This window comes from Amblyraja radiata, chromosome 9 (assembly GCF_010909765.2).
Source record: "Amblyraja radiata isolate CabotCenter1 chromosome 9, sAmbRad1.1.pri, whole genome shotgun sequence".
Classification (NCBI taxonomy): domain Eukaryota; kingdom Metazoa; phylum Chordata; class Chondrichthyes; order Rajiformes; family Rajidae; genus Amblyraja; species Amblyraja radiata.
This window is the reverse complement of record NC_045964.1, coordinates 63,938,040-63,962,726: the sequence shown is the minus strand read 5'-3', so window position 1 is coordinate 63,962,726 and position 24,687 is coordinate 63,938,040. Positions and strand designations below refer to the sequence as shown.

Genomic DNA, 24,687 nt, shown 5'->3' with positions numbered 1-24,687 from the left:
AGATTTGAGCTCTACTTAATTTTCTGTTTTATAATGAGAACATTTCACCTTTAAAAAAAAAGTAGACTGCTTGGAATGATTTACACCATAATTGGCACCCATTATAACTGAAAGAAGCATTTTAGTAATAGCTTATGATATTAGCAATACAATGTAAAGTCTATTAAACAATGAATTATTGTTTTATTAGTGTACATGCTGTTATACAGGCAATTGTTTATGCTCAGAACATTCCACAAATAGTAGTGAGATTAATGATCAGTTAACCTGTTTTATGATATTAAGGGAGAAATGTTTCGCCAAGAGGTACATTTAGTAAATGACTTTCCATGTCTCATATATATCCAGAATGTGTCACATACAAACTGCATCAGTGGCTGAGACCACATTTAATTACTAATTTTCTATGTCCTCGTTAAAATCAAACTGACATCTCTAGCAGCAAACTAGATTGTCAAATCTATAAATATACATCCTTGTTTACAGTATTGAAACATTTAAGAAAATAGATTTTAAAAGGTGCAAAATGAAAAGGAAAATACAAATATAGTTGGCTGCTGAATGTAAAAAAAAGTCACACCATTTAAGGGACTGACAAAACCAAATTTGTAACCTTGCCAATATTTGCACCTCTCTCTCCTATAATATAAATTCTGCAATAAATAGGAAATTAGAGATTATATTTTGTAGTTGTAACCAATTTCTAATCTGAATCTAGTTTTAAAATTAAGGCCAGACATTGGAAGTTCAAAACCAAGTCAATGCTTAGATGATAATGTAGTATGATTCATGAACCTGCCAAGTATATAGTACTCAAGGGCACTGTCAATGATTGATCAACTGGTCTGGCTCATTAATGATATCGGGATGGAGAAACCTGTCTGAGAGTTTTCCCACATGCTTCCATATATTTTGCAAACCAATGCTCTAAAGGGCACTGCACATTCCAAAAATACTCTGTTCTTTACTAGTAATGTTTAAGGTTTATCTATACTTGTTATTTATCTAGCCTTATTCCTGCCACCTGTGGCAGCGTGCTCTGAATTTAGAGAAATGCTATGGGTCTTATTGGGGAAAGACTATAGATACCTCAGCAACTTGATTCAGTCGCTGTTAAACATGTGGTTTTCAATACATGATTGATTTGGTTTCCGATCAATCTGGATTTGAGAAAATATGCTGACTGAGCTTTAACTTCAAAACAAATTGAGAGCAATTAATGTGTTCCAAATTTTACACATTAAACATAGAAAATAGGTGCCAGCACCCCCATTCAATATGATCATGGCTGATCATCCAAAAATCAGTACCCCTTTCTGGCTTTTTCCCCATATCCCTTGATTCCCTTAACCCCAAGAGCTAAATCTAACTCTCTCTTGAAAACATCCAGCAAATCAGCCTCCACTGCCTTCTGTGGCAGAGAATTCCACAGATTCACAACTCTCTGGGGGAAATGCATTTCCAGAAGGCATTTGTTGTAACAAAAGTTATTGAGTAAGGACTAAGGGATATACCTTGTAAGATGTAGAAGGTAGAAAATTCACGAACAAACATAAACAGAGAAGGTGCAAATGGATCTTTTTCTTGTAAGAATGACGTGATGAATAGTGTCAACTGGGATTGTCACAAAGGATATACATTTTTTAATTTGTATACCTTGTGAGAGTAACATATGGTTATCAAAAATGCTAAGGACCTATAGATAGATGAAAAAGTATGTTGTGAGGGTATAAAGGTAGGTTAAATGGCAAATCATACTATCTAAGGGCCAAGAGGTTGTGCAGCTGTGAGATGCAAAATGATCTATCTGGGTGTTCTAGTATATGATTCACAAAGACAAGTATGCAGACATAGCATGTAATTAGGAAAGCTACCCAATGTTATTGGCTATTATTGTTTTTGGCTATTATTAGAGGAATTAAGTACAAAAGGTTATTCTTCAATTATATAGAGCGTTGGTAAGACCAAATGGTGTACAATATTATATTGGTTAACTTATTTAAGGAAAGATGTTAGTATGTTCAGAAAGGCTTATTACCACCTGGAACAATAAGGTTATCTTAAGGAAAGTTTGGACATACTATCCTTGAATCTGCCGGAGTGTATAAGAATGAGAGGGAACTGCATCAAAACATGATCCTGCCAGCAGCTTGTTTCTTTTTCTACCCCTTATATGTTCACATATGTTTGTATCCCCTGGGCCGGGTGGTCTGCATCCCAGGGTCCTCAGGGAGGTGGCTCTAGAAATAGTGCACGCATTGGTGATCATTTTCCAATGTTCAATAGATTCAGGATCAGTTCCTGTGGATCGGAGGATAGCTAATGTTATCCCACTTTTCAAGAAAGGAGCGAGAGAGAAAACGGGGAATTACGGTTTTCGGTGGTGGGAAAGACGCTGGAGTCAATTATTAAAGAGGTAATAATGGGGCACTTGGATAGCAGTAAATGGATTAGTCCAAGTCAACATGGATTTATGAAAGGGAAATCATGCTTGACTAATCTTCTGGAATTTTTTGAGGATATGACAAGTAAAATGGATGAAGGGGTGCCAGTGGATGTAGTGTATCTAGACTTTCTGAAAGCCTTTGAAAAGGCCCCGCACAGGAGACTGGTGACTAAAATTAGAGCACATGGCATTGGGGGTAGGGTGTTGACATGGATAGAAAATTGGTTGGCAGACAGGAAGCAAAGAGTAGGAGTGAACTGGTCCTTTTCAGAGTGGCAGGCAGTGGCGAGTGGAGTGCCGCAGACTCGGTGTTGGGGCCGCAACTGTTTACCATATATATTAATGATTTGGAAGAGGGAATTAGGAGCAACACTAGCAAGTTTGCGGATGACACAAAGCTGGGTGGCAGTGTGAACAATTAAGAGGATGTTAGGAGGTTGCATGGTGACCTGGACAGGTTGAGTGAGTGGGAAGATGCGTGGCAGATGCTGAATAATATAGATAAATGTGAGGTTATCCACTTTGGCGGCAAAAACAAGGGGGCAGATTATTATCTCAATGGGGTTAGGTTAGGTAAGTGGGAGGTGCAGCGCGACCTGGGTGTCCTTGTACACTGGTCACTGAAAGTTGGCTTACAGGTACAGCAGGCAGTGAAGAAAGCTAATGGAATGTTGGCCTTCATAACAAGAGGATTTCAGTATAGGAGTAAAGAGGTTCTTCTGCAGTTGTATAGGGCTCTGGTAAGACCACATCTGGAGCTTGTGCACAGTTTTGGTTTCCTAATTGGAGGAAGGACATCCTTGTGATTGAGGCAGTGCAGCGTAGATTCACGAGATTGATCCCTGGGATGGTGGGACTGTCATATGAGGAAAGATTGAAAAGACTAGGCTTGTATTGACTGGAGTTTAGAAGGATGAGGGGGAATCTTATAGAAACATATACAATTATAAAAGGACTAGACAAGCTAGATGCAGGAAAAATGTTCCCAATGTTGGGCGAGTCCAGAACCAGGGGCCATAGTCTTAGAATAAAGGGGTGGCCATTTAAGACTGAGATGAGAAAAAACTTTTTCACCCAGAGAGTTGTGAATTTGTGGAATTCCCTGCTACAGAGGGCAGTGGAGGCCAAATCACTGGATGGATTTAAGAGAGAGTTAGATAGAGCTCTAGGGGCTAGTGGAGTCAAGGGATATGGGGAGAAGGCGGGCACGGGTTATTGATTGTGGACGATCAGCCATGATCACAATGAATGGCGGTGCTGGCTCGAAGGGCCGAATGGCCTCCTCCTGCACCTATTTTCTATGTTTCTATGCATGATTTTAATTCCGTGGCTGATCCATCTATCAAGATTTAAGGTTACACAGGCATATTAAAATGTTGTCCATAAACAGATGTGCTGCTTACCTTTCACCCACAGGGTGAGTCTATATGAGAAGGTATAAATGTGAAGAGTTACAATATTAGTATGCAATAAAAAAGAAAATTGCTCCCTTGTACTGGTTGAATCTAATCTGTTGCATTTTTTGTGGCTATTTAAAAGACTGCATTGTGTAGGGTGGAACTGCAGATGCTGGTTTACAATGAAGAAGGACAGATAATGCTGGGGTAACTCACAGAGACAGGCAGCATCGCTGAAGAGAAGGAGTGCTGTGTCGGGGGAGACTGCATGCTTAAAACAAATATGATAAAAACCACACCTGTGCAAATCACAATGAAGACTGCTTCCTATTAGCACATTCTTGGAGGCTATTGAAATTACAAGAACATAAGCAGATCACCACCAGTCCAAATTACATTATGATGGTTTCCAAACAATTACCAAATGCAAATCTACCTACAAGGAAAATGGAGGTCAGTTTCTTCTTTGTGATCAGTTGGGATAAAACTACCACTTTGTACCACCTTTGAAAATGCAGTATAATGGAGGCACAAGCTCTGAATAAGCTAGTTAGTCATACTATACAGAGATCTTGGTTGTATTGCTTAATATACACAAGCTTAATATACACAAGGCCAGTGGACGACATTGTCGGGAGCTCGCAGGTCACAGGCTGGTGCCTGTTTTCCGGAGCTCCCGCGGCAACAGCTGCGTCCGCTGGACTGGAGGGCGGCAGCTTCGACCACCCCCGGGCCGCGGAGCTTGAACCGGCCCGTTCGCGGAGCTCGGTGAGCCGCGGGACTAACTTACCATCGCCCGGTGGGGTATCACCTCAGCGCAGAGGGAGAAGAGGAGGGAAGAGACAGAAACCCTAAGATTTTTGCCTCCATCACAGTGAGGAGGTGCCTGGTGAACTCACTGTGGTGGATGTTTATTTGTGTTTATTGTGTGTTTTGTTGTTTATTATTACATGTATGGCTGCAGGCAACGACATTTCGTTCAGACCGAAAGATCTGAATGACAAATAAAGGGTCTAAGTCTAAGTCTAATCTAAGTCTAAGTCTTTTAAGAACCAGACTGTGCTTGGGCGGGTGGATGGCAATGGAATGTATTGGTAGTCCTGGGAGAGGACCAGGATAAAGTCTTTCTCAAATGTAGCACAGACTTTGAGGCTCCTATCCATCAAAATTATCTGGCGTAATTAAAATGACCACTGGTATGCATGAATCTTTGATATCCAATGACAAATTATTGAAGAAACTAGAATCCTCTTCCAAGAATATCTGTTTACTTGCTTTGTAGTATTTATCTGGCAAAACCCTTTTAGCTCGGGGAATAAAATAAATGCTTATGAAATGAAAGGTATATATTCAAAGTTTTGAATAGTCTATTTTAATAAACTCATTGCAGCTCAAATATACTTAAGTTATGGAATTTGTTCTGCAGGGAGCAATATAAACTTTATAAGTCTCGTTAATTATGTTCAAGAATAAAGAAAGCAACAAATCAAAGAGGCAAACAAGCTTCCAACAGATGGCTATGAAAAAAAAACCCAACATCTATCTCACAGGGATATTTAACATGCTTGTGATGTCTTCTGTCTAATGCTGTTTTTCAGTAGGAGGCCAATTCAAAATCTGTGCCACAGATGTGCTTTACAGCTTAACTATTTGGAAATGCTAGTTTAAATTAGTTTAGCTTTAAAGATGGATTATGCTTTTATATTTACTTTGCTTACTTTTTTAACAGTAACATCTGAACAAGTTTAACAACAATACTATATTGCGAGATTTGTGCCTGTCTGTTCATAAATAATTTGAATTCATAGAATGATAGATATTTTGTGGTATGCAAAGCCGCTCGTCCGATACTATCTTCTAGAACTTCCAGAATGCTTCACACATGAAACTAAAATTGGGATCTAAAGCACGTTAGACCAATGGAGTCATGGTGGCGCAGCAGTAGAGTTGCTGCTTCACAGCGAATGCAGCGCCAGAGACACAGGTTCGATCCCCATTACGGGTGCTGTCTGTACGGAGTTTGTGCGTTCTCGCTGTGACCTGCGTGGGATTTCTCCGAGATCTTTGGTTTCCTCCCACATTCCAAAGACGTACAGGTTTGTAGGTTAATTGGCTTGGTAAATGTAAAAATTGTCCCTAGTGGGTGTAGGATGGTGTTAACGTGCGGGGATCGCTGGTCGGCGCGGACCTGGTGGGCCGAAGGGCCCGTTTCCGTGCTGTATCTTTAAACTAAAATAAACATATCTGGAGTTACACATTTTCAACAGATAAAGGTGACACTCTGGATCTCCTCCTCCAAGGCTGGGTTTAGGAGGTCAGTCACAGACTTTAATGGATCTGCTGCCTCGGGTGACACCACTGAAGCCCAGCATTTGTGGAAAGTGTGGGAATAAGCCATTGGTTGCTAACATTTGGGGGAGTAAGAAGCTGTCGGTAGAGTGAGTAGAATTGCTTAGCTGGCTAGATGCACTAAATTCTCCAAGGTACAAATACCCTGAAGATGGTAAACTAACAGTCAGGTAATGAGTCACCTACTCCCACTGGATGGCAAATGGCTCTTTAGATATCAGTACAATAATATGGGATGAAAACGCTTGACTTCATTCCTTATGTGACATAAATTTCCTGCAGATGAAGGAAGTAGAATTCAATAATGTCGTAAGAAAGGTCCCCACCTAAAACATCACCTATCCGTGTTCTGCAGAGATGTTGCCTGACCCGCTGAGTTACCCCAGGACTTTGTGTCTTTCTTTGGGTTAGAATTCAATTTAGGCCAGGGTAAAAAAACTAGCTGGGTCATAGGTGAGCATACCTGATGAGTCTACCTTATATTTATTGCCAATTGCCAATTTCATTTGAGGAATTGTCGGTAAGCTTCCATCTTCTGAAGTTCCTGCCACAATGTTCTTGGGCCCAGGATTTAAACTTGGGGATGATAGAACATAGAACAGTACCGCACAGAAATAGGTTCTTCAGCTCACAAATGTTGTGCCAAACACGATGCTAAGTTAAACTGATCTCATCTGCGTGTATATAATCCATATCCTTCTATTGCTTGCACTTCCGTGTGCCTATCTTAAAAGCCTCTTAAACACCACTATGGTATCTCCCTCCACCACCACATCTGGCAATGTGTTCCAGGCCCCCACCACACTCTGTGCAGAAATCTTGCCCCACACATCATGGTGAAAGCTCAATGATGCACTTACAAGTTGGGATGGTGTGAGACTTGAAGGGGAACCTCCAGTGGTGGTGTTATCATGTATTTTCTATCTTGTCATTGTTAGGTTGCTGTTTGGGAGTAATCTTGATGAATAACTGCAGTGCATTTTATACATATTGCAGCCACCGTGTGCCAGTGGTGGAGGAATTAACGAGGCAATCATGTTTGCTGCTTTGTCTTGGATGTTATCAGCCTCCTGAGTTGTTGGAATCACATTCATCCATGGCATTGGGATTTCCTTTTTGGTGATGGAAAAGCTTAGGGTTGTCAGGGGGTGAGTCGCCAACAACAGGACATCCAGCCCCTGACTTGCTTCTTAAATTGCATTATTTTGATAAGGATGTCGATTGTTGAGGGCTCCTTTCTGTACATTGCTAATCAATAAAGGTTAGGTGACTCTCTTTTATCAGAAGTAATCATTACTGCCACTTTTGCAATGTGAATGGTAATTGTTCCACATCAGGCCAAGCCTGAATACTATGCAGGTGTTGCTGAGCGCAGTCATAGACAGAATCATTTGTTGAGGAATGGTGAATGGCACTGAACATTTATCATCAGTATGTATTCCAAATTCTGACTGTATGGTAGAGGCAGTCTTATAAATGAGAACTGCAGATGCTGGCTTACAAAGAAAGACAAAGTACTAGAGTAACTCAGCGGGTCAGGCAACATCTCCAGAGAAACATTGAAAGGTGGTGTTTTGCGTTGGGACAAAAACTGACGTCCCCATCTAGTTATGATATAAAACTCTGATCTTGGATGTGGATGTATTTATTCGTATGTGATTCACATCTCCTCGTAAACCCAACGCGCTAACGGTGAAATTTTTACATAGTCCGGTAGAGATTTACCTCATGATTTCAAAAATAGCCTCATCTGAAAATTTGATTCATTATTTCCCGAGTTTTTGACTAAAATTGTCCACCAATCTGAGATATCTTTTGAAGTTAACCAGCTGATGACGTCACAATGGTTCTGCTCCTCGCGGCAAGCTGCGCAGTTTTCAACGCGCTGCCTGCTGGGCACTGTTTTCCAGGACTGACGTCACCACACCCCCCCTCACCCCCCCCCCCCCCCCCCCCACCCGCTTCATCAAAAGATGCAGAAAGCACGAGCAAGTGGGCTCTGTTCTGCAGATCCCGAGGGCTTCCGAAGGCGTTTCTGAGAGCTTCAGAGCGCTTCCGAGGTCACCCAAGATCACGGGCGCTCACGAGCACTCACGAGCTTCCCGGCTTGCTTTTCAAGAACTTTCTCCTCGCGGCCTGTTGCGCTATGTTCCACGCGCAGCGAGTGAAGTCACCCCACTCCCCCGCTTTCTCCCCCCCGCTGCTGCAGGATTCTCCCCACTGCTTTGCATGCGCTGCGAGTTACGTTAACCACCTCCCCCCCCCGACTCGCAGTCATTTTGTCGCCTCCCGCTCGCAGTCAACTCGCACTCGGCCGGCCATCTGCTGCGCCCCCCCCCCCCAAAGCTCTGGATTGAAGCCGCTGAACACGCAGTTCCGAGGGCTTCAGAGGTCCTGAGGCTTGCTCGCCGAGTTCAAGTCCGCCCTCTCTCTCCCCCACACCCCCTCCCACCTCCCCTTCCTCTACCCCTCCCCCACTCCCTCGTCTCCCCCCTTCACTTCCATCTCCACCTTCCCCCCCTCTCTCACTCTTCCCCCTTCCTCCCTCTCCCTCCCTACCCCTCTCCCTCTCCTCCCTCTCTCCCTCTCCCTCTCCTCCCTCCCCCTCCTTCTCCCCCTTTCCTCTCCTCTCCCTCCTCCTCATCCCGCCCTCTCCCCTCCCTCTCCCACCCCCCCCTCTCTGCCCCACGAGATAGGGTGGGGATGCGGTAAAAGGAGCCAATGAATAATATTAATCTATCAAGGGGGGTGGTTAGTGTGTTTGTGACGCCACAGACCACCCTCGCAACCGCGCTTTGAGGAGACGGGACTCAACGGGCCCCCCCCCTTTGTCTAGTGCTTAATAAAAACAAGGAATTTTGCTGATTCTAGAATGTTTTATGATTCTGCCCCAAAATATGATAATTAAAATGACATGTGACAGGATATTGAAGTTTAGCAGGTCAGCAGTGTTGTGATGGGGTCAAAAAACGTTTAATATTCTAAGTACATTTTTCTCCTAATTCTTGAGTTAACAATCCAAGAGTGCGAATATCAATGGACAAACTAACTTCAGAAAGTTTAATTGGTTCAGATAAACAAAGTTAGGGATTTTTACAGCCACCAAGTAGCTTGCTGGCTTTTTTGAGAAAGATGGTTGTTGTGGATACATTTTGATTATTTCTTGTCCATTATCTAGATAGAACAAAATTACATTCAACGGAAAGGCACATGTCCAAAAACTGCATGCCTCAAGTCTGCTTTTCCGCTTCCCTACAAGACCACATTTTTGTAAAGTACAGAATTGTTTCCCTCTTCCAAAACACTAAGAGAAATTTTACACATTTAATAATTACCTGGCCGGGAAGAGGGCGTAATTGGTCCATTACATTTCACTGCATTTCTACTACTCAAGCAAGTGCGATATAATTCTATGTCGTTTGGATGATCCCACATTTGAGTAATATTAGGGTTCGCTTTGAATCTCACCTTGCGCAAGGTGCAGCCTCGGCAGCCGTATGAAAAGGAAAACTATTCCCGACATAGCAAAAAGAGGTCGAAATGGCAGTTACTAACATGTGACGAGGTTTTCGCAAAGCGTGGCACGGTTGGCCGACCGGCGAGGGGCTGAGTGGAGCGCATGCGCGCTGAGCAGGATTGAACGCGCTTGGGGCGTGTGCCGGGTGGATCAGAGGCGTGCGCGGGACTGGGCGTGCGCTATGTGGGGGGTGGGTGGTCTAGGGCGCGCTATGTGGGATTCGGTGGTCCAGGGCGCGCTATGTGGGGGGTCTAGGGCGCGCGCTATGTGGGAGGTGGGTGGTCTAGGGCGCGCTATGTGGGGGGTCTAGGGCACGCGCTATGTGGGGGGTGGGTGGTCTAGGACGCACGCTACTTCGTCCATTACCACCAAATTGGCCTCATGCAGGACGGTTGGGGCGCCATTTTAACCCCACCCCACCATTTCCAAAGGGCGAAAACCGCCGAGGTAAATTGAACCTTGGTTAAGAATCATTTTTTTTTTTTAATCATCTCCACTGGGTCATCTCCATTTCGAAGAACAGTTCATTTCATAAGTTATAGGAGCAGAATTGGGCTATTTGGCCCATCAAGTCTACTCCACCATTCAATCATGGCTGATCCATCTCTCCTAACCCTATTCTCCTGCCTTCTCCCCATAACCCCTGACACTCGTACTAATCAAGAATCTATCCATATCTTCCTTAATATATATCCATTGACTTTGCCTACATAATCTTCTGTGGCAATGGATTCCACAGATTCATCATTCTCTGACTAAAGAAATGTCTCCGCTCCTTTCTTAAGGAATGTCCTTTTATTCTGAATCTGAGGCTATGGCCTCTGGTCCTAGACTTGTTTATTTAAAGCAAAATAAAACCATTATAAGGTGATGGGAAAGCTATTGGAGGGGATTCTGTGGGACAGGATCTTCCTGCATTTGGAAAGGCAAGGATGGTTTAGGGAATAATAGGGGAAAAAATGAAATAGTTTAAAAAAACATGCTGTTCAACGTGAGCTTTAGTTAGTTAATCTACTTTTTGGGGGGAGTGGAATTTCTTTCAAAGCAGTGATCTTTGAATGACCAATTTGTGGTTGTTATATCTCCACCCCCAATCCTACACAAATTTAGCTGTTGACCTCTCAACTATTAACTTCCCTTCTTGTTGAGCCACTTTATGAAGCCGAACTTCTAACAGCATAATCTCATAATGTCACTGACTTCTGTGGTCATAACATTGTTGGCACTGGTCAGGAAAAAGGAGGCATCTATCAGGTATAGGCAACTAGCGTCAAATCTCTTGAGGAGATTTAGGGATGTGGAAGTACATTTAAAAGGACTTTTTAGAAGGCAAAAAGAATGCACAAGATAGCTTTGGCAGATAAGGCAAAGGAAAATCCTAACTTTCTACAATTATATTAAGAGCAAAAAGGTAATGATAGAGACCAGGCCCCCTTGTGGATCAGTGTGGTGGTCTGTGGAGCCATTGGAATTGGGTGAGATGTTAAAATAATATTTTATCATCTGCATTAACTATGGAGAAGATCATAGAGGCTTAGAGATTAAGGGAAATGAATAGTGATGTATTGGAATACATCGGTATAAGAATAGAGCAGTTTCTCACGATCTTGAGGCAGAGTAAGGAGAATTAATCCTGGAGATCAATCAAGGGTGTCCTAGGACATTGTAGGGTTAGGTAAGAAAATGTATGGGCTCCAGGAGAGATATTTGCATTTTCTTTAGTCACGGATAAGGTACCAGAAGACTGGAGGATGGCCAGTGTTATGGCATTATTGAAGAAGGGCTGCGAGAACAAGCAAAGGAACTACAGGCTGGTGAACCTAACTTCAGTGGTGGGAAAGCTAGTGAAGAGGATTCTGAGGGACAGGATCTTCCTGCATTTGGAAAGGCAAGGATGGATTAGGGATAGTCAGCAAGGCATTGTGCAATGGAAACCATGTGACACAAATTCGATTTGAGTTTTTTGAAGAAGTGATAAACATGATTGAAAGAGGCAGGACAGTAGATGTTGTCCATTTGAACTTTACCGAGGCCTTTGATAAAATAGTACCGCATGGTAAGCTTGTCTAGATGATTAGATCACATGGTATCCAGGCCTAGCTTGCCAATTGGATATAACATTGGCTTGGTGGAAGGAGAAATTAGGTGGTAGTGGGATGTTTTTTTTAAAGACTGGAGGCCTGTGACCAGTGGTGTGCCACAGGGATTTGTGCTGGGTCCACACTAGATTGTCATCTATATTAACTTTTTGAATGACTCTGCTGGTTAGTGTGGTTAGTATGTACATTTATCATTTTTATTTTTTTCAATCATTTTTATATACATTTATAATTTATAAAAAAACATATAATTTATAATATTCTTTCTTATAGGCCTAATGCTTGTGGAAAACAATGTTGTTCTGGATGGAGTGTGAGCCAAAGTACAAACCGATGTATGAAACGTAAGTATGATATTCAAGAAAAATATTTTAGTATTTGCATAACTGTTGTAAAATTCTGCTTCTGGTGGTTTGCATCTTATTAATATACAAAGTTAAATGCAAAATACTTATAACAGATGAATAAATCCTATTATACATATAAACTATTAGTAAGAAAGAAACAAAGTTCTTACGAAAGGTTGGATAAATCTCTGAGATCACGCTATCAGAGAAAACAGCACAGTACCGACACCATTAGAAAAGTGTACAGAGTTATCCCATCCTTCCTGCTATTGGGCATACCTGGCAATCGCAAATACATCTTATCTTCCATAGCCCTTTGCACCACTTGCAATTTTGATCCAAACATGAGATCTGCTCAATCAGTCCAGAAGTTGGTGAAGAGGGAGCAAAATATCCTGTCTTGCCTTCTGGAACATCATCAACCACAGCTACACTAAATACATCCACCCCCCCCCCCCCCCCCCCCCCCCCCCCCCGCCCTTCAGACTACAGCCCTTATCCCTGTCGGGTTTTCACCATCCCCCTGACCTCCCTCTTTCTGATGCAGAATGGTGAATCCTCAACAGTGGCCTTACCATTGTATCCCTACGCCCATGTTACATACCTGTTGTTGAGCTCTTCATCCGTCGCCTCCACCTACCCGCCTTTTTCTCCCGCAAGAAGGCCTCGCTGTCCAGTGTCGACCCCTTAGCAACACCCTTGTCTCCTTTTTGTTGCCTTTCTTCCCCCCCTGCCCCTCTTTTGTTTCCTTGTCATCTCTCACCCTCTTTCATCTCCAACATTCTTCCGAGTCTGAAGAAGGGAGATGAAATCTCATTTCTGTATTCCTTCTCGTCATTGTTCAAGATTTGGCCTATTACAGAGTATAGTGACATGTTAAGGGCATGTTTTCTAAGTAAACCAATTACTCCCTGACAGAGGTGAAGAAGTAAGCATTCCACTTAGATTATATATGACAGGCTATGAACAAAGGTGACATGTGTAAAACCAAGCTTCCGAAGAAAAAGGATGAGAGTGAAAAAGACCATTTGCAAGAGATTGTATACCACCAAATATTTTAGGAGCAGTTCTTTTATTTGAACATCAGAAGGAAACTGTGTGGGAGACATTTGTACTTTAGTAGTGGTATGGATGAATCCACTTCATATTCTGTATGCCTCCTTCCAGTAGGTTTCAAATTTAGCTACATATTAAGTTTCAATTGAAGAAAGACAAGTATTTTATAATTTCATGATGTACCAAAGTACTTCAAAACCAATTATGTACATTTAGAGTTATATAAATCTACAGTGTGGAAACAAACCCTTGGTCGATAAAATGAACCATCCATTTTACACATGTTCTACACTAATCCCATTTTATATTATTTCCTCATTTATCTGAACTACCCCCAGATTCTTCCACTCACCTACGCACACAAGGCCATTTATAGTGGCCAATTCACTTACCTTTGTGATGTGGGAGGAAAATAGAGGTTGTCGATAACAGTACTTAAAATGATTAGCCTACTTGTGATCCTTGAGTTATGTCAGATGACATTTCTGGCCAGTTTTTTGCACACTCAATAACCGAACAGTGATAACGTGAGGAATAGGCTATGTAACGAGGTTACAGGAAATGATAGAATACAATTAATCCGTATCTCATGAATGCTAAGTTTTGAATTACTTGCTCTGCCAAATAAGATAATGAAAGGTATCCTCCATCAAATTGTGCCAATTTTCAGATATAAACACTGAATAGTACATGAAATTTAATATTTTTGCATAATTGTCAGTGAATAAGATTAGTCTGGCCAACATTTTATATTAATATGCTATTTTATAATCATATTAAATAGAATTTAATATGATTCTATTAAAAGAATCATAGTATTAAACAGTGCAAAAACCCACCAAGTCCATGCCAAACACAAAGCACAATTTACACTAATCTATGAGATGCTATTAGAATGCGAGACTGGAGATGGTAAACCCTACTCTGCTATAAAGCGAAACATGGTGGAAAGGTGCAGGAAATTAAGAAAGATCAGTCATAAGTGAAATGGTGTTCATATTTCAAAGTGTTGACCTCATTAGAATTGGAAACAAGTAGCAATGCAATTTTTTTTGGAAAATAAAGAAGCAAGAAAATTGGAAATATGGTGAAAAGATAACCAGAATATATGTTATGGGATAGAGCCTGGAGTAGTTGACTGACAAAATAAACAAAATCGTCACCAATAGCTTCTCTCCTAAATATTAAATTTTATGAAATGTTTCTAGTTGTGTAAACTGCATTCTTTCATGGCCATTAGCTTTATTTGTAGGTTAGATTTGAGAAATGGAACACAGTGACGCAAAGGTCATTTTTGATCACTGGTTGACTTTATTGGAACCAGATGGTAAGAGGGGAGTACAACATGTCGCTGATTGAAAGACAACCATTTAGTATTGGCGATCGAAAATTAATTATCACCCAAACTGAGGAAATTAGTTCTAATAAAATAAACTAGTGCAATGCTAAGACATTTTGTATACAATATATTGGCTATGAGAAATGTATAACCAAGATACCTCCAGCCAGCCTTCATGCTGAGCTGTCCATGGTACTTGAGGAGAGCATCAATGGCAAACATGACCAATTTCATGATGCCGTTCAGTGAGTAAAATATTCCAAAGCAGCTCAGTCTTCTTCTTTCTTAAAATTTTACGTGTAATTTATATACAATTTGCTTTTGTGATTTTGCCTGAATCTATGTGCCCTTGATTCCACTGCAAGCAAGAATTTTTATTGTATGTGTATTCACCGTTCTTGTGCATATGACAATAAACTCGACTTGACTTGAAATGGATGACATTGATGGTTCAGAAATAAAGATTGTGTTGGGATGAAACCAATTACCATTTATCTGATGTTTAAATAGAAGGATTATTACCTGAACAAACATAGTCTTGTTTACTGAAGCAGTTGAGAAGTGTTGCAGTGCGATGATATGTTCGATGGTGCAGCAGTAGAGTTGCTGCCTTACAGCACCAGGGACCCAGATTTGATCATGACTGTAGGTGCTGTCTGTATTGAGTTTGCATGAACAGGCCCATCAGTTCAACTCATCCATGCCCGCCTAGATGCCCATCTAAGCTAGTAAAATGTGTCCACATTTGGTCCATATTCCTCTTAACCTTTTATCCATGTCCTCAACTACATTCTCTGGCAGCTCATTCCACATAGATACCACCCCCTGGGTGAAAAGGTTACCCCTCAGCATCCTGATAAATCTTTCCTCTCTCACCTTATATGTCCTCTGGCTCTTAATTCCCCTATCCTGAATAAAAGACTCAGTGCATTCACCCTGACAATTCCCCTCATGATTTTAGACACTTCTGTAAGATCACAGCTCAGTCACCTGCACCACAAGGAATAAAGTCCTAGCTTGCCCAACCTCTCCCTATAGCTCAGGTCATGCTGGCAAAATCCTTGTAAACCTTGTCTGCATTCTTTCCAGCTTAATGACATCCTTCCTATAGCAGGGTGACCAAACTTAACACATTATTCCAAATGCAGCTTCACCAACGTTTTGTACAATTGTATCATACCATCCCAACTTCTGTACTCAATACCCTGACTGATGAAGATCAATGTACTAAGAGCTTTCTTTACCACCCCATCTACCTGTGAGACCACTTTCAGACACTATGTACCTGTACAAGATCACTCTGCTGTGCAACACTCCCTGGGGTCTACCATTCACTGTAAAGGTCCTTCCCTGGTTTAACTTCCCAAAATGCTACACATCACATTAATCTGCATCTTTTCTACCTTCCCACAGTGTCTTTGGATATATCTAACCAGGCCCAGGAAATGTATCTTCTTTCATGCGCCTTATGATGTCCAGCATCTCTTGGACCAAAATATGGACTGTCCTCTAGACATTTCCAGTCCCATGTTCCTTAATCTTCATGTCTTTCCCCACAGTGAAAACAGAGGAGAAATACTCACTTGCTCATCTCCAGCAACTCCTCACATAGATGACCGCTTTGGTTTTTATGGGGCTCTATTCTCCCTCTAGTAACCCTCTTTCCCTTAATGTATGTACAACATTTCTTTGAGATTCTCCTTAATCTTATCTGCCAGAATTATCTCCTGGCCCTCTTTGTCCACCTGATTTCCTTCTTAAGCATGCTCCTCAATCCATTAGTCTGAAGAAGGGTTTCGGCCCGAAATGTTGCCTCTTTCCTTCGCTCCATAGATGCTGCCACACCCGCTGAGTTTCTCCAGCAATTTTGTCTACCTTAGATTCTCCAGCATCTGCAGTTCCTTCTTGAACCCTCAATCCATTAAACTGCTCTATCCATGTCAGCACTCTACCCCCAATACCATGTGCCCTAATTTAGCCCACTAATCTCCTATGTGGGACCTTATTAAATACTTTCTGAAAGTCCAGGTACACTACATCCACTGGGTCTCCCTTTTCCTAGTTACATCCTCAGAAATTCCAGAAGATTAGTCAAGCATGATTTCCCGTTCATAAATCCATGCTGACTGAGACAAATCCTGTTACTGCTATCCAAATGTACTGCTATTTCATCTTTTATGATTGACTCCAGCATCTTCCCCACCACCGACATCAGGTTAACTGGTCTATAATCCGTGTTTTCTCTCTCCCGCCTTTCTTAAAAAGTGGGATAACATTAGCTACCCTCCAATCCACAGGAACTGATCCTGAATTTATAGAACATTGGAAAATGATCACCAATGCATCCACGATTTCTAGAGCCACTTCTTTAAGTACCCCGGGATGCAGACCATCAGGCCCTGGGGATTTATCAGCCTTCAGTCCCATCAGTCTACCCAACACCATTTCCTGCCTAATGTGAATTTCCTTCAGTTCCTCCGTCACCCCAGATCCTCTGGCCACTGCTATATCAGGAAGATTGTTTGTGTCCTCCTTAGTGAAGACGGATCCAAAGTACCTGTTCAAATTATGTGGATTTGGGAAGTTACATTGTACTTAATGTTTCTAATTTGGTGTTTCTCAACAGCTGTATGTGACCCACCATGTCAAAACAGGGGTTCATGTTCTCGACCTCAAGTCTGTGTCTGCCGATCAGGATTCCGGGGTTCTAGGTGTGAAGAAGTTGTTCCAGAACAACCATACATTCCCCGTGGCCTCTCATCAAGATCCTTGCCTTCTCGGTTATCTGCCTCAAATTTAAATGCCATCCAGCAAATTGATGATAATGCAAAAAATAACACCAAAAGAATGAAACAAATTTCATCTAGACGTGAGACTTCATTAATTGGTCACACCAAGCACCTTCTGTGAGTAATTTTCATTTATTATTCTCCATTGATGTATAAATGACCAATATAGCAGTTTTTATAAAATTACTTTAAAACAATGGAATATGTAGGTAGTTGGTATAATTTATCACATCATTTTCACTGAATATCATAATCATAATCATACTTTATTAGCCAAGTATGTTTTGCAACATACGAGGAATTTGATTTCCCATATGTCATACCAATTACAAAGCAACAAAACACACAAAATACATTTTAACATAAACATCCACCACAGTGACTCCTCCACATTCCTCATTGTGATGGAAGGTGGAAAAAAAGTTAAATCTCTTCCCTTCTTTGTTCTCCCGTGGTCGGGCCCCTCGAGTCCTCTGTTGACGGGACGATCTTGGCTTCCCTAGCCGGCGGTCGGGCCCTCCGCGTCGGGGCGATCAAGCTCCCGCATCGGGGGGATCTCAGCTTCCCCGTGCCAGGCGATCGGACTCTGGGTTGGGTCTGATTGAACCTCCTGCAACTTTGGAGCTTCCCGACATCGGTCTCTACCTGAGACTGCGAGCTCCTCGATGTTGAAATCCACAGGCTGTGGTTGGAGCATCGATCCCAGGCAAGGGATCGCAGTGTCCGATGGTAAGTCCACGGCCCCGTGGTGGGGCTCAAAGTCAGTCTCGAGCAAGGCCGCCAGCTCCATGATCGACTGGAGATACGATCCGGAAAACAATATTGATGAGTTTCTACTGTATTATTAGTTGTTTGTTAGAATATCTGTTTCCCAATATATAGACTGTACATATGATTCGAGGCTCTGGTGATCATTGAATAATTCGTCTTAATTGTAATCTCAACTACTAAGTGAAAGATGACAATGTGGAGGGATATTTTGCTTTTCTTTAAAGGAAAAGTTTGACAAAGCAATTTTCACAACTATTCTTAGCAAAAAATCTTAAAGTTAACTAATTATCTGAGCAAATCATATTTCTTTGTGTCCAATTTAATGCAAACAACATACCATTATTAAAGTTGTAGTTAAAGAATAGTCTCATAAGTAGGTAAAGCTTTCGTAGCCTAATAGTGTAATGTAGTGGAGACCACAAATGTGCAAATAAAATGTCTTTAAATTGAAACTATGGATGGAGTGATAATTAATCAAGGATTGCAATGGAGCAGCTCAATTTAACAATACAGATAAAGTTTGTTTCATAAGTGAAATAATTTGGGAGGAAAATAGATATAGAATTTTTAAAAGGGCATTGAAGGACATATTTTTCTCTCTCATCTGTGAAATGTAGAAAAAACCATGAAGTGATAGATTTTAGAAGCCTGCAGTCAGACTTGCCCCTCGCCTTTTCTGTAGTTGCACCGGGTTTGGTTCCAAACAAACTTGAAGGCTAAGATATTACCATTGGACTGCCCTGATGGACTAAAAAGTGATTGCCTTTGTCAAAGGCATTTTAAAATAATGATCTCTGCCATTTAAAAGCAGTTTAGCCACATTTAAATTAAAAAAATATATATATCTATATTTATAAGATTTTCTTTAACGTGCAATTAATTATCTAAAACAAATAAAAAACATTTAAAATCCTAAAATACAAAATAAAGAAAAGTAAAACACCTGTAATTTCAATCATGATCAGCCATCTCTAATTAAAGCTGAGGTGACAAATGCAAAGTTTATCTGTCATTGCTGGAGTGAAAGATTGGGTGCACCACCTTCTGATCTCTTACTTGTCTTTGGTAGACAAAAAGATGGAGAAACTCAGCGGGTGAGGCAGCATCTATGGAGCGAAGGAATGGGTGACGTTTCGGGTCGAGACCCTTCTTCAGACTGATGTGGGATTGAGGGGCGGGAAGAAGAAAGGAAGAGGCGGAGACAGTAGGCTGTGGGAGAGCTGGGAAGGGGAGGGGAAGGGAAGGAGGGAGAAAGCAAGGACTACCTGAAATTGGAGAAGACAATGTTCATACCGCTGGGGTGTAAACTCCTCCAACCTGCGGTGGGACTCACTCTAGCCATGGAGGAGGCCCAGGACAGAAAGGTCGGATTCGGAATGGGAGGGGGAGTTGAAGTGCTGAGCCACCGGGAGATCAGGTTGGTTGATGTGAACTGAGTGGAGGTGTTGGGTGAAGCGATCGACAAGCCTGCGCTTGGTCTCACCGATGTAGAGCAGTTGACGCCTAGAGCAGCGGATGCAATAGATGAGGTTGGAGGAGGTGCAGGTGAACCTCTGCCTCACCTGGAAAGACTGCTTGTGTCCTTGGATGGAGTCGAGGGGGGAGGTAAAGCGACAAGTGTACCATTTCCTGCGGTTGCAAGGACAAGTACCAGGGGAGGGGGTGGTTTGGGTGGGAAGGGACGAATTGACCAGGGAGTTACGGAGGGAGCGGTCTCTGCGGAAAGCCGAAAGGGGAGGAGATGGGAAGATGTGGTCAGTGGTGGGATCCCGTTGGAGGTGGCGAAAATGTCGGAGGATTATCTGTTGTATGTGACGGCTGGTAGGGTGGAAGGTGAGGACAAGGGGGGTTCTGTCCTTGTTACGAGTGGGGGGATGGGGAGTGAGAGTGGAGCTATGGAATATAGAGGAGACCCTGGTGAGAGCCTCATCTATAGTCGAAGAGAGGAACCCCTGTTCCCTAATGAATGAGGACATCTCCAATGCCCTGGTTTGGAACACTTCATCCTGGGTGCAGATGCGGCTTAGACAGAGGAATTGGGAGTAGGGGATAGAGTCCTTACAGTAAGCAGGGTGGGAAGAAGTGTAGTCCAGATATCCATGGGAGTCAGCGGGTTTGTAGTAGATGTCGGTCAGTAGTCTGTTACCTGCGATGGAGATAGTGAGGTCTAGAAACGGTCGGGTGATGTAGGAAATGGTCCAGGTGAATTTGAGTGCCAGATGGAAGTTGGTGCTGAAGGATGAAGTCAGTGAGTTCTGCATGGGTGCAGGAGGTAGCACCAATGCAATCGTCAATGTAGCAGAGGTAGAGTTCGGGGATAGGGCCACGATACGCCTCGAACAAGGATTGTTCAACATACCCTACAAAGAGGCAGGCATAGCTGGGGCCATATGCGTGCCCATAGCTACGCCTTGGATTTGGTGGAAATGGGAGAAGTTAAACGAAAAGTTGTTAAGGGTAAGGACCAGGAGGAGAGTATCTGTAGACGGGGATTGGTTGGTTCTGCGGTCGAGGAAGAACCAGAGGGCTTTAAGACCCTCCTGGTGGTGGTGTAGAGTGACTGGACATCCATGGTGAAGATGAGAGAGTGGGGGCTGGAAAACGGAAGTCATGGAAGAGACGAAGAGCGTGTGAGGTGTCTTGGACATAGGTAGGGAGGGATTTGACCAGGGGGGATAGGATGGAATAGAGTTATGTGGAAATAAGTTCGGTGGGACAAGAACAAACAGAAACAATGGGTCTGCCAGGACAGTCAGGTTTGTGGATTTTGGGAAGAAGGTAAAATCGGGCCGTGCGGGGCTGGGGAACGATGAGTTTGGAGGCTTGGGAGGGCAGGGAGCCGGAAGTGATGAAGCCAGTGATAGTGTTTGAAATGATGGCCTCGTACTCCTCTGCGGGGTCATGGTCCAAGGGTAAGTAGGAGGAGGTGTCTGAGAGTTGTCTTTAATCTGCCTTTAATTTCCACCTTTCAATGCACAGGCAGGGAGAAGGCAATTCTGGATTTAGTGTTGTGTAATGAACCGGATTTGATAAGGGAACTCAAGGTAAAGAGGCCATTAGGAGGTAGTGACCATAATATGATACATTTTAATCTATAATTTGAGAGGGAGAAGGGTAAATCAGAAGTATTAGTATTACAATTGAACAAAGGGGACTATGGACCCATGAGGGAGGAGCTGGCCAAAGTTGACTGGAAAGATACCCTGGCAGGGATGACAGTGGAACAACAATGGCAGGTATTTCTGGGAATAATACAGAAGGTGCAGGATCAGTTCATTCCAAAGAGGAAGAAAGATTCCAAGGGGAGTAAGAGGCGACTGTAGCTGACAAGGGAAGTCAAGGACAGTATAACAATAAAAGAGAAGAAGTAAAACATAGCAAAGATAAGCGGAAAGCCAGAGGGTTGGGAAACTTTTAAAGGGCAACAGATAACTAAAAAGGCAATATGGGGAGAAAAGATGAGGTATGAAGGGATGCTGGCCAAGAATATAAAGGAGGATAGGAAAAGCTTCTTTAGGTAAAGAAGCCTGAAGGATACAGCATCTGTCCAGGCAACCTGTCAGGAGCTGGAGAGCTGGTTGAGAGCAGTGGACCGGTCGGGGCTTCCCGGCAAGTTCAAGGCATGGATTTACCAGCGTGGTATCCTGCCAAGGATACTCTGGCCACTGCTTGTCTACGAAGTCCCAATATCCATCGTAGAGAGATTGGAGAGGAAAGTCAGCAGCTTTCTCAGAAGGTGGCTGGGACTGCCCAGGAGCCTTAGCAGCATCGCCCTTTACGGAAATAACACCAAGCTCCAGCTGCCCCTGAAGTCCCTGGAGGAGGAGTTCAAGGTGACTCGGGCCAGAGAGGTGATGCTGTACATGGACTCCAGTGACCCCAAGGTGGCTCAAGCAGGGGTGGAGGTGAAAACTGGGAGGAAGTGGAGAGCCGGCGAAGCCATGCTGCAAGCAGAGTCCCGGATACGCCACAGAGTCCTGGTGGGAGCAGTGACTCGGGGAAGAGCTGGCCTGGGAATCTACCCATCTCCCCAGTTTGACAAGGCCAAGGGGAATGAGAGGCGCAGGCTGGTCCAGGAGGAAGTGAGGGCAGTGGTGGAGGAGGAGGGGTCTACCAGAGCAGTTGGATTGAGGCAGCAGGGAGCCTGGACAAGGTGGGAGCAGGCCATGGACCAAAAAGTCACATGGACTGAGCTCTGGCAGGTTGAACCACAGTGCATCAAGTTCCTGGTCCAGGCAGTGTATGATGTCCTGCCCAGCCCATCGAACCTCTTCATCTGGGGCAAAGCGGAATCTCCAGATTGCCCGCAATGCTCAGGCAAGGGGACGTTGGAACACATCCTGAGCTGTTGCCCAAAGACTCTTGGGCAGGGCCGGTACACATGGCGTCACGACCAGGTTCTCAAACCCATTGCAGAAGCCAACAGCATGGGACTCAGCAGCTGCAGACGAGAACGCCCCACCACCCAGATGATCACCTTCGTGAAGGCCGGAGTACAGCTGCCAAGAACCACAGCAGCCAGGAATCCGCCAGGAATCCTGGCGACTGCGCAGGACTGGCAGCTTTCCGTAGACCTGGTGAAACAGCTGAAGTTCCCACAGCACATTGCCACGACCACCCTGAGGCCAGACATCCTCCTGGTCTCAGAGGCGACCAAAAACATCGTCTTGCTGGAACTGACAGTGCCGTGGGAGGACCGTCTGGAGGAGGCCCACGAGAGGAATATGGCCAAATATGAAGAACTGGTCATAGACTGCCGCAAGCAGGGCTGGAAGGCAAGGTGTATGCCCATCGAGGTTGGCTGCAGAGGTTTTGCAGGGCAATCGCTCTACAAAGCCTTGAGTGCACTGGGCATCGACGGAGTGGCGAGGAGAAGGGCCATCAAGAACACCACAGAGGCAGCGGAGAAGGCCTCGAGATGGCTCTGAATCAGGAGAGGAGGTCCATGGGGAGGAGCGAATGCCACCTGAACACGTCATGGTCTGATCAACCACGGCTGGGTCGCCTGGGTGAGGGTGTCTGATGTTGAAAGACCCGAAACACCCAATGACCCCAGGTTACATCACTGATGATGTGTTCAGGAGCATCTATCGATGTATTTGTATCAACTTTAGGTATGTGAAGAGGAATGAAATAGTTAAGACAAATGTGGGTCCCTTGAAGACAGAAACGGGTACATTTATTAAGGGAAGCAAGGAAATGGCAGATGAGTTGAACAGGTACTTTGAATCTATCTTCACTAAGGAAGACACAAACAATCTCCCAGGTGTACTAGTGGCCGGAGGACCTTGGGTGACGGAGGATCTGAAGGAAATTCACATTAGGCAGGAAATGGTGTTGGGTAGACTGATGGGACTGATAAATCCCCAGGGCCGGATAGCCTGCAACCCAGGGTACTTAAGGAGGTAGCACTAGAAATTGTGGACGCATTGGTGATCATTTTCCAATGTTCTATAGATTCAGGATCAGTTCTTGTGGATTGGAGGGTAGCTAATGTTATGCCATTTTTTAAGAAAGGAGGGAGAGAGAAAACAGGGAATTATAGACCAGTTAACCTGACATCAGTGGTGGGGAAGATGCTGGAGTCAATTATAAAAAATGAAATAGCGGCACATTTGGATAGCAGTAACAGGATCGGTCAGAGTCAGCATGGATTTACGATGGGGAAATCATGCTTGACTAATCTTCAAGAATTTTTTGAGGATGTAACCAGGAAAATGGACAAGGGAGAGCCAGTAGAGGATGTAGTGTACCTGGACTTTCAGAAAGCCTTTGATAAGGTCCCAAATGGGATTAGTGGGCAAAATTAGAGCATATGGTATTGGGGGTAGGGTACTGACATGGATAGAAAATTGGTTGGCAGACAGGAAACAAAGAGTAGGGATTAATGGGTCCCTTTCAGAATGGCAGGCAGTGACTATTTACAATATACATCAATGATTTGGATGAAGGGATACAAAGTAACATTAGCAAATTTGCAGATGACACAAAGCTGGGTGGCAGTGTGAACGGTGAGGAGGATGCTATGAGGATGCAGGGTGACTTGGACAGGTTGGGGGAGTGGGCATATGCATGGCAGATGAAGTTTAATGCGGATAAATGTGAGGTTATCCACTTTGGTAGCAAAAACAGGAAGGCAGATTACTATCTAAATGCGTCAAGTTGGGAAAAGGGGACGTAAAACGGGATCTTGGGGTCCTTGTACATCAGTCTATGAAAGTAAGCATGCAGGTACAGCAGGCAGTGAAGTAAGCGAATGGCATGTTGGCCTTTATATCAGGAGGAATCGAATACAGGAGCAAAGAGGTCCTTCTGCAGTTGTACAGAGCCCTAGTGAGACCACATCTGGAGTATTGTGTGCAGTTTTGGTCCCCTAATTTGAGGAAGGACATTCTTGCTATTGAGGGAGTGCAGCGTAGGTTTACAAGGTTAATTACAAGGATGGCGGGACTGTCATATGGTGAGAGAATGGAGCAGCTGGGCTTGTACACTCTGGAGTTTAGAAGGATGAGAGGGCATCTCATTGAAACATATAAGATTGTTAAGGGCTTAGGCACACTAGAGGCAGGAAACATGT

At 43.6% G+C, this 24,687-nt stretch overlaps 1 protein-coding gene across 1 annotated transcript in view; it reads left to right on the top strand.

Annotated features, from left to right (window-relative positions):
* The window catches only part of ltbp2 (latent transforming growth factor beta binding protein 2), a 175,373-nt gene that overhangs the window by 17,089 nt on the left and 133,597 nt on the right, over positions 1-24,687 (top strand). The window contains exons 2-3 of the mRNA XM_033027651.1: positions 12,082-12,152; positions 17,177-17,456. Coding sequence (XP_032883542.1) covers positions 12,082-12,152; positions 17,177-17,456 — 351 coding nt within the window. The remainder of the gene's footprint in view (positions 1-12,081; positions 12,153-17,176; positions 17,457-24,687) is intronic.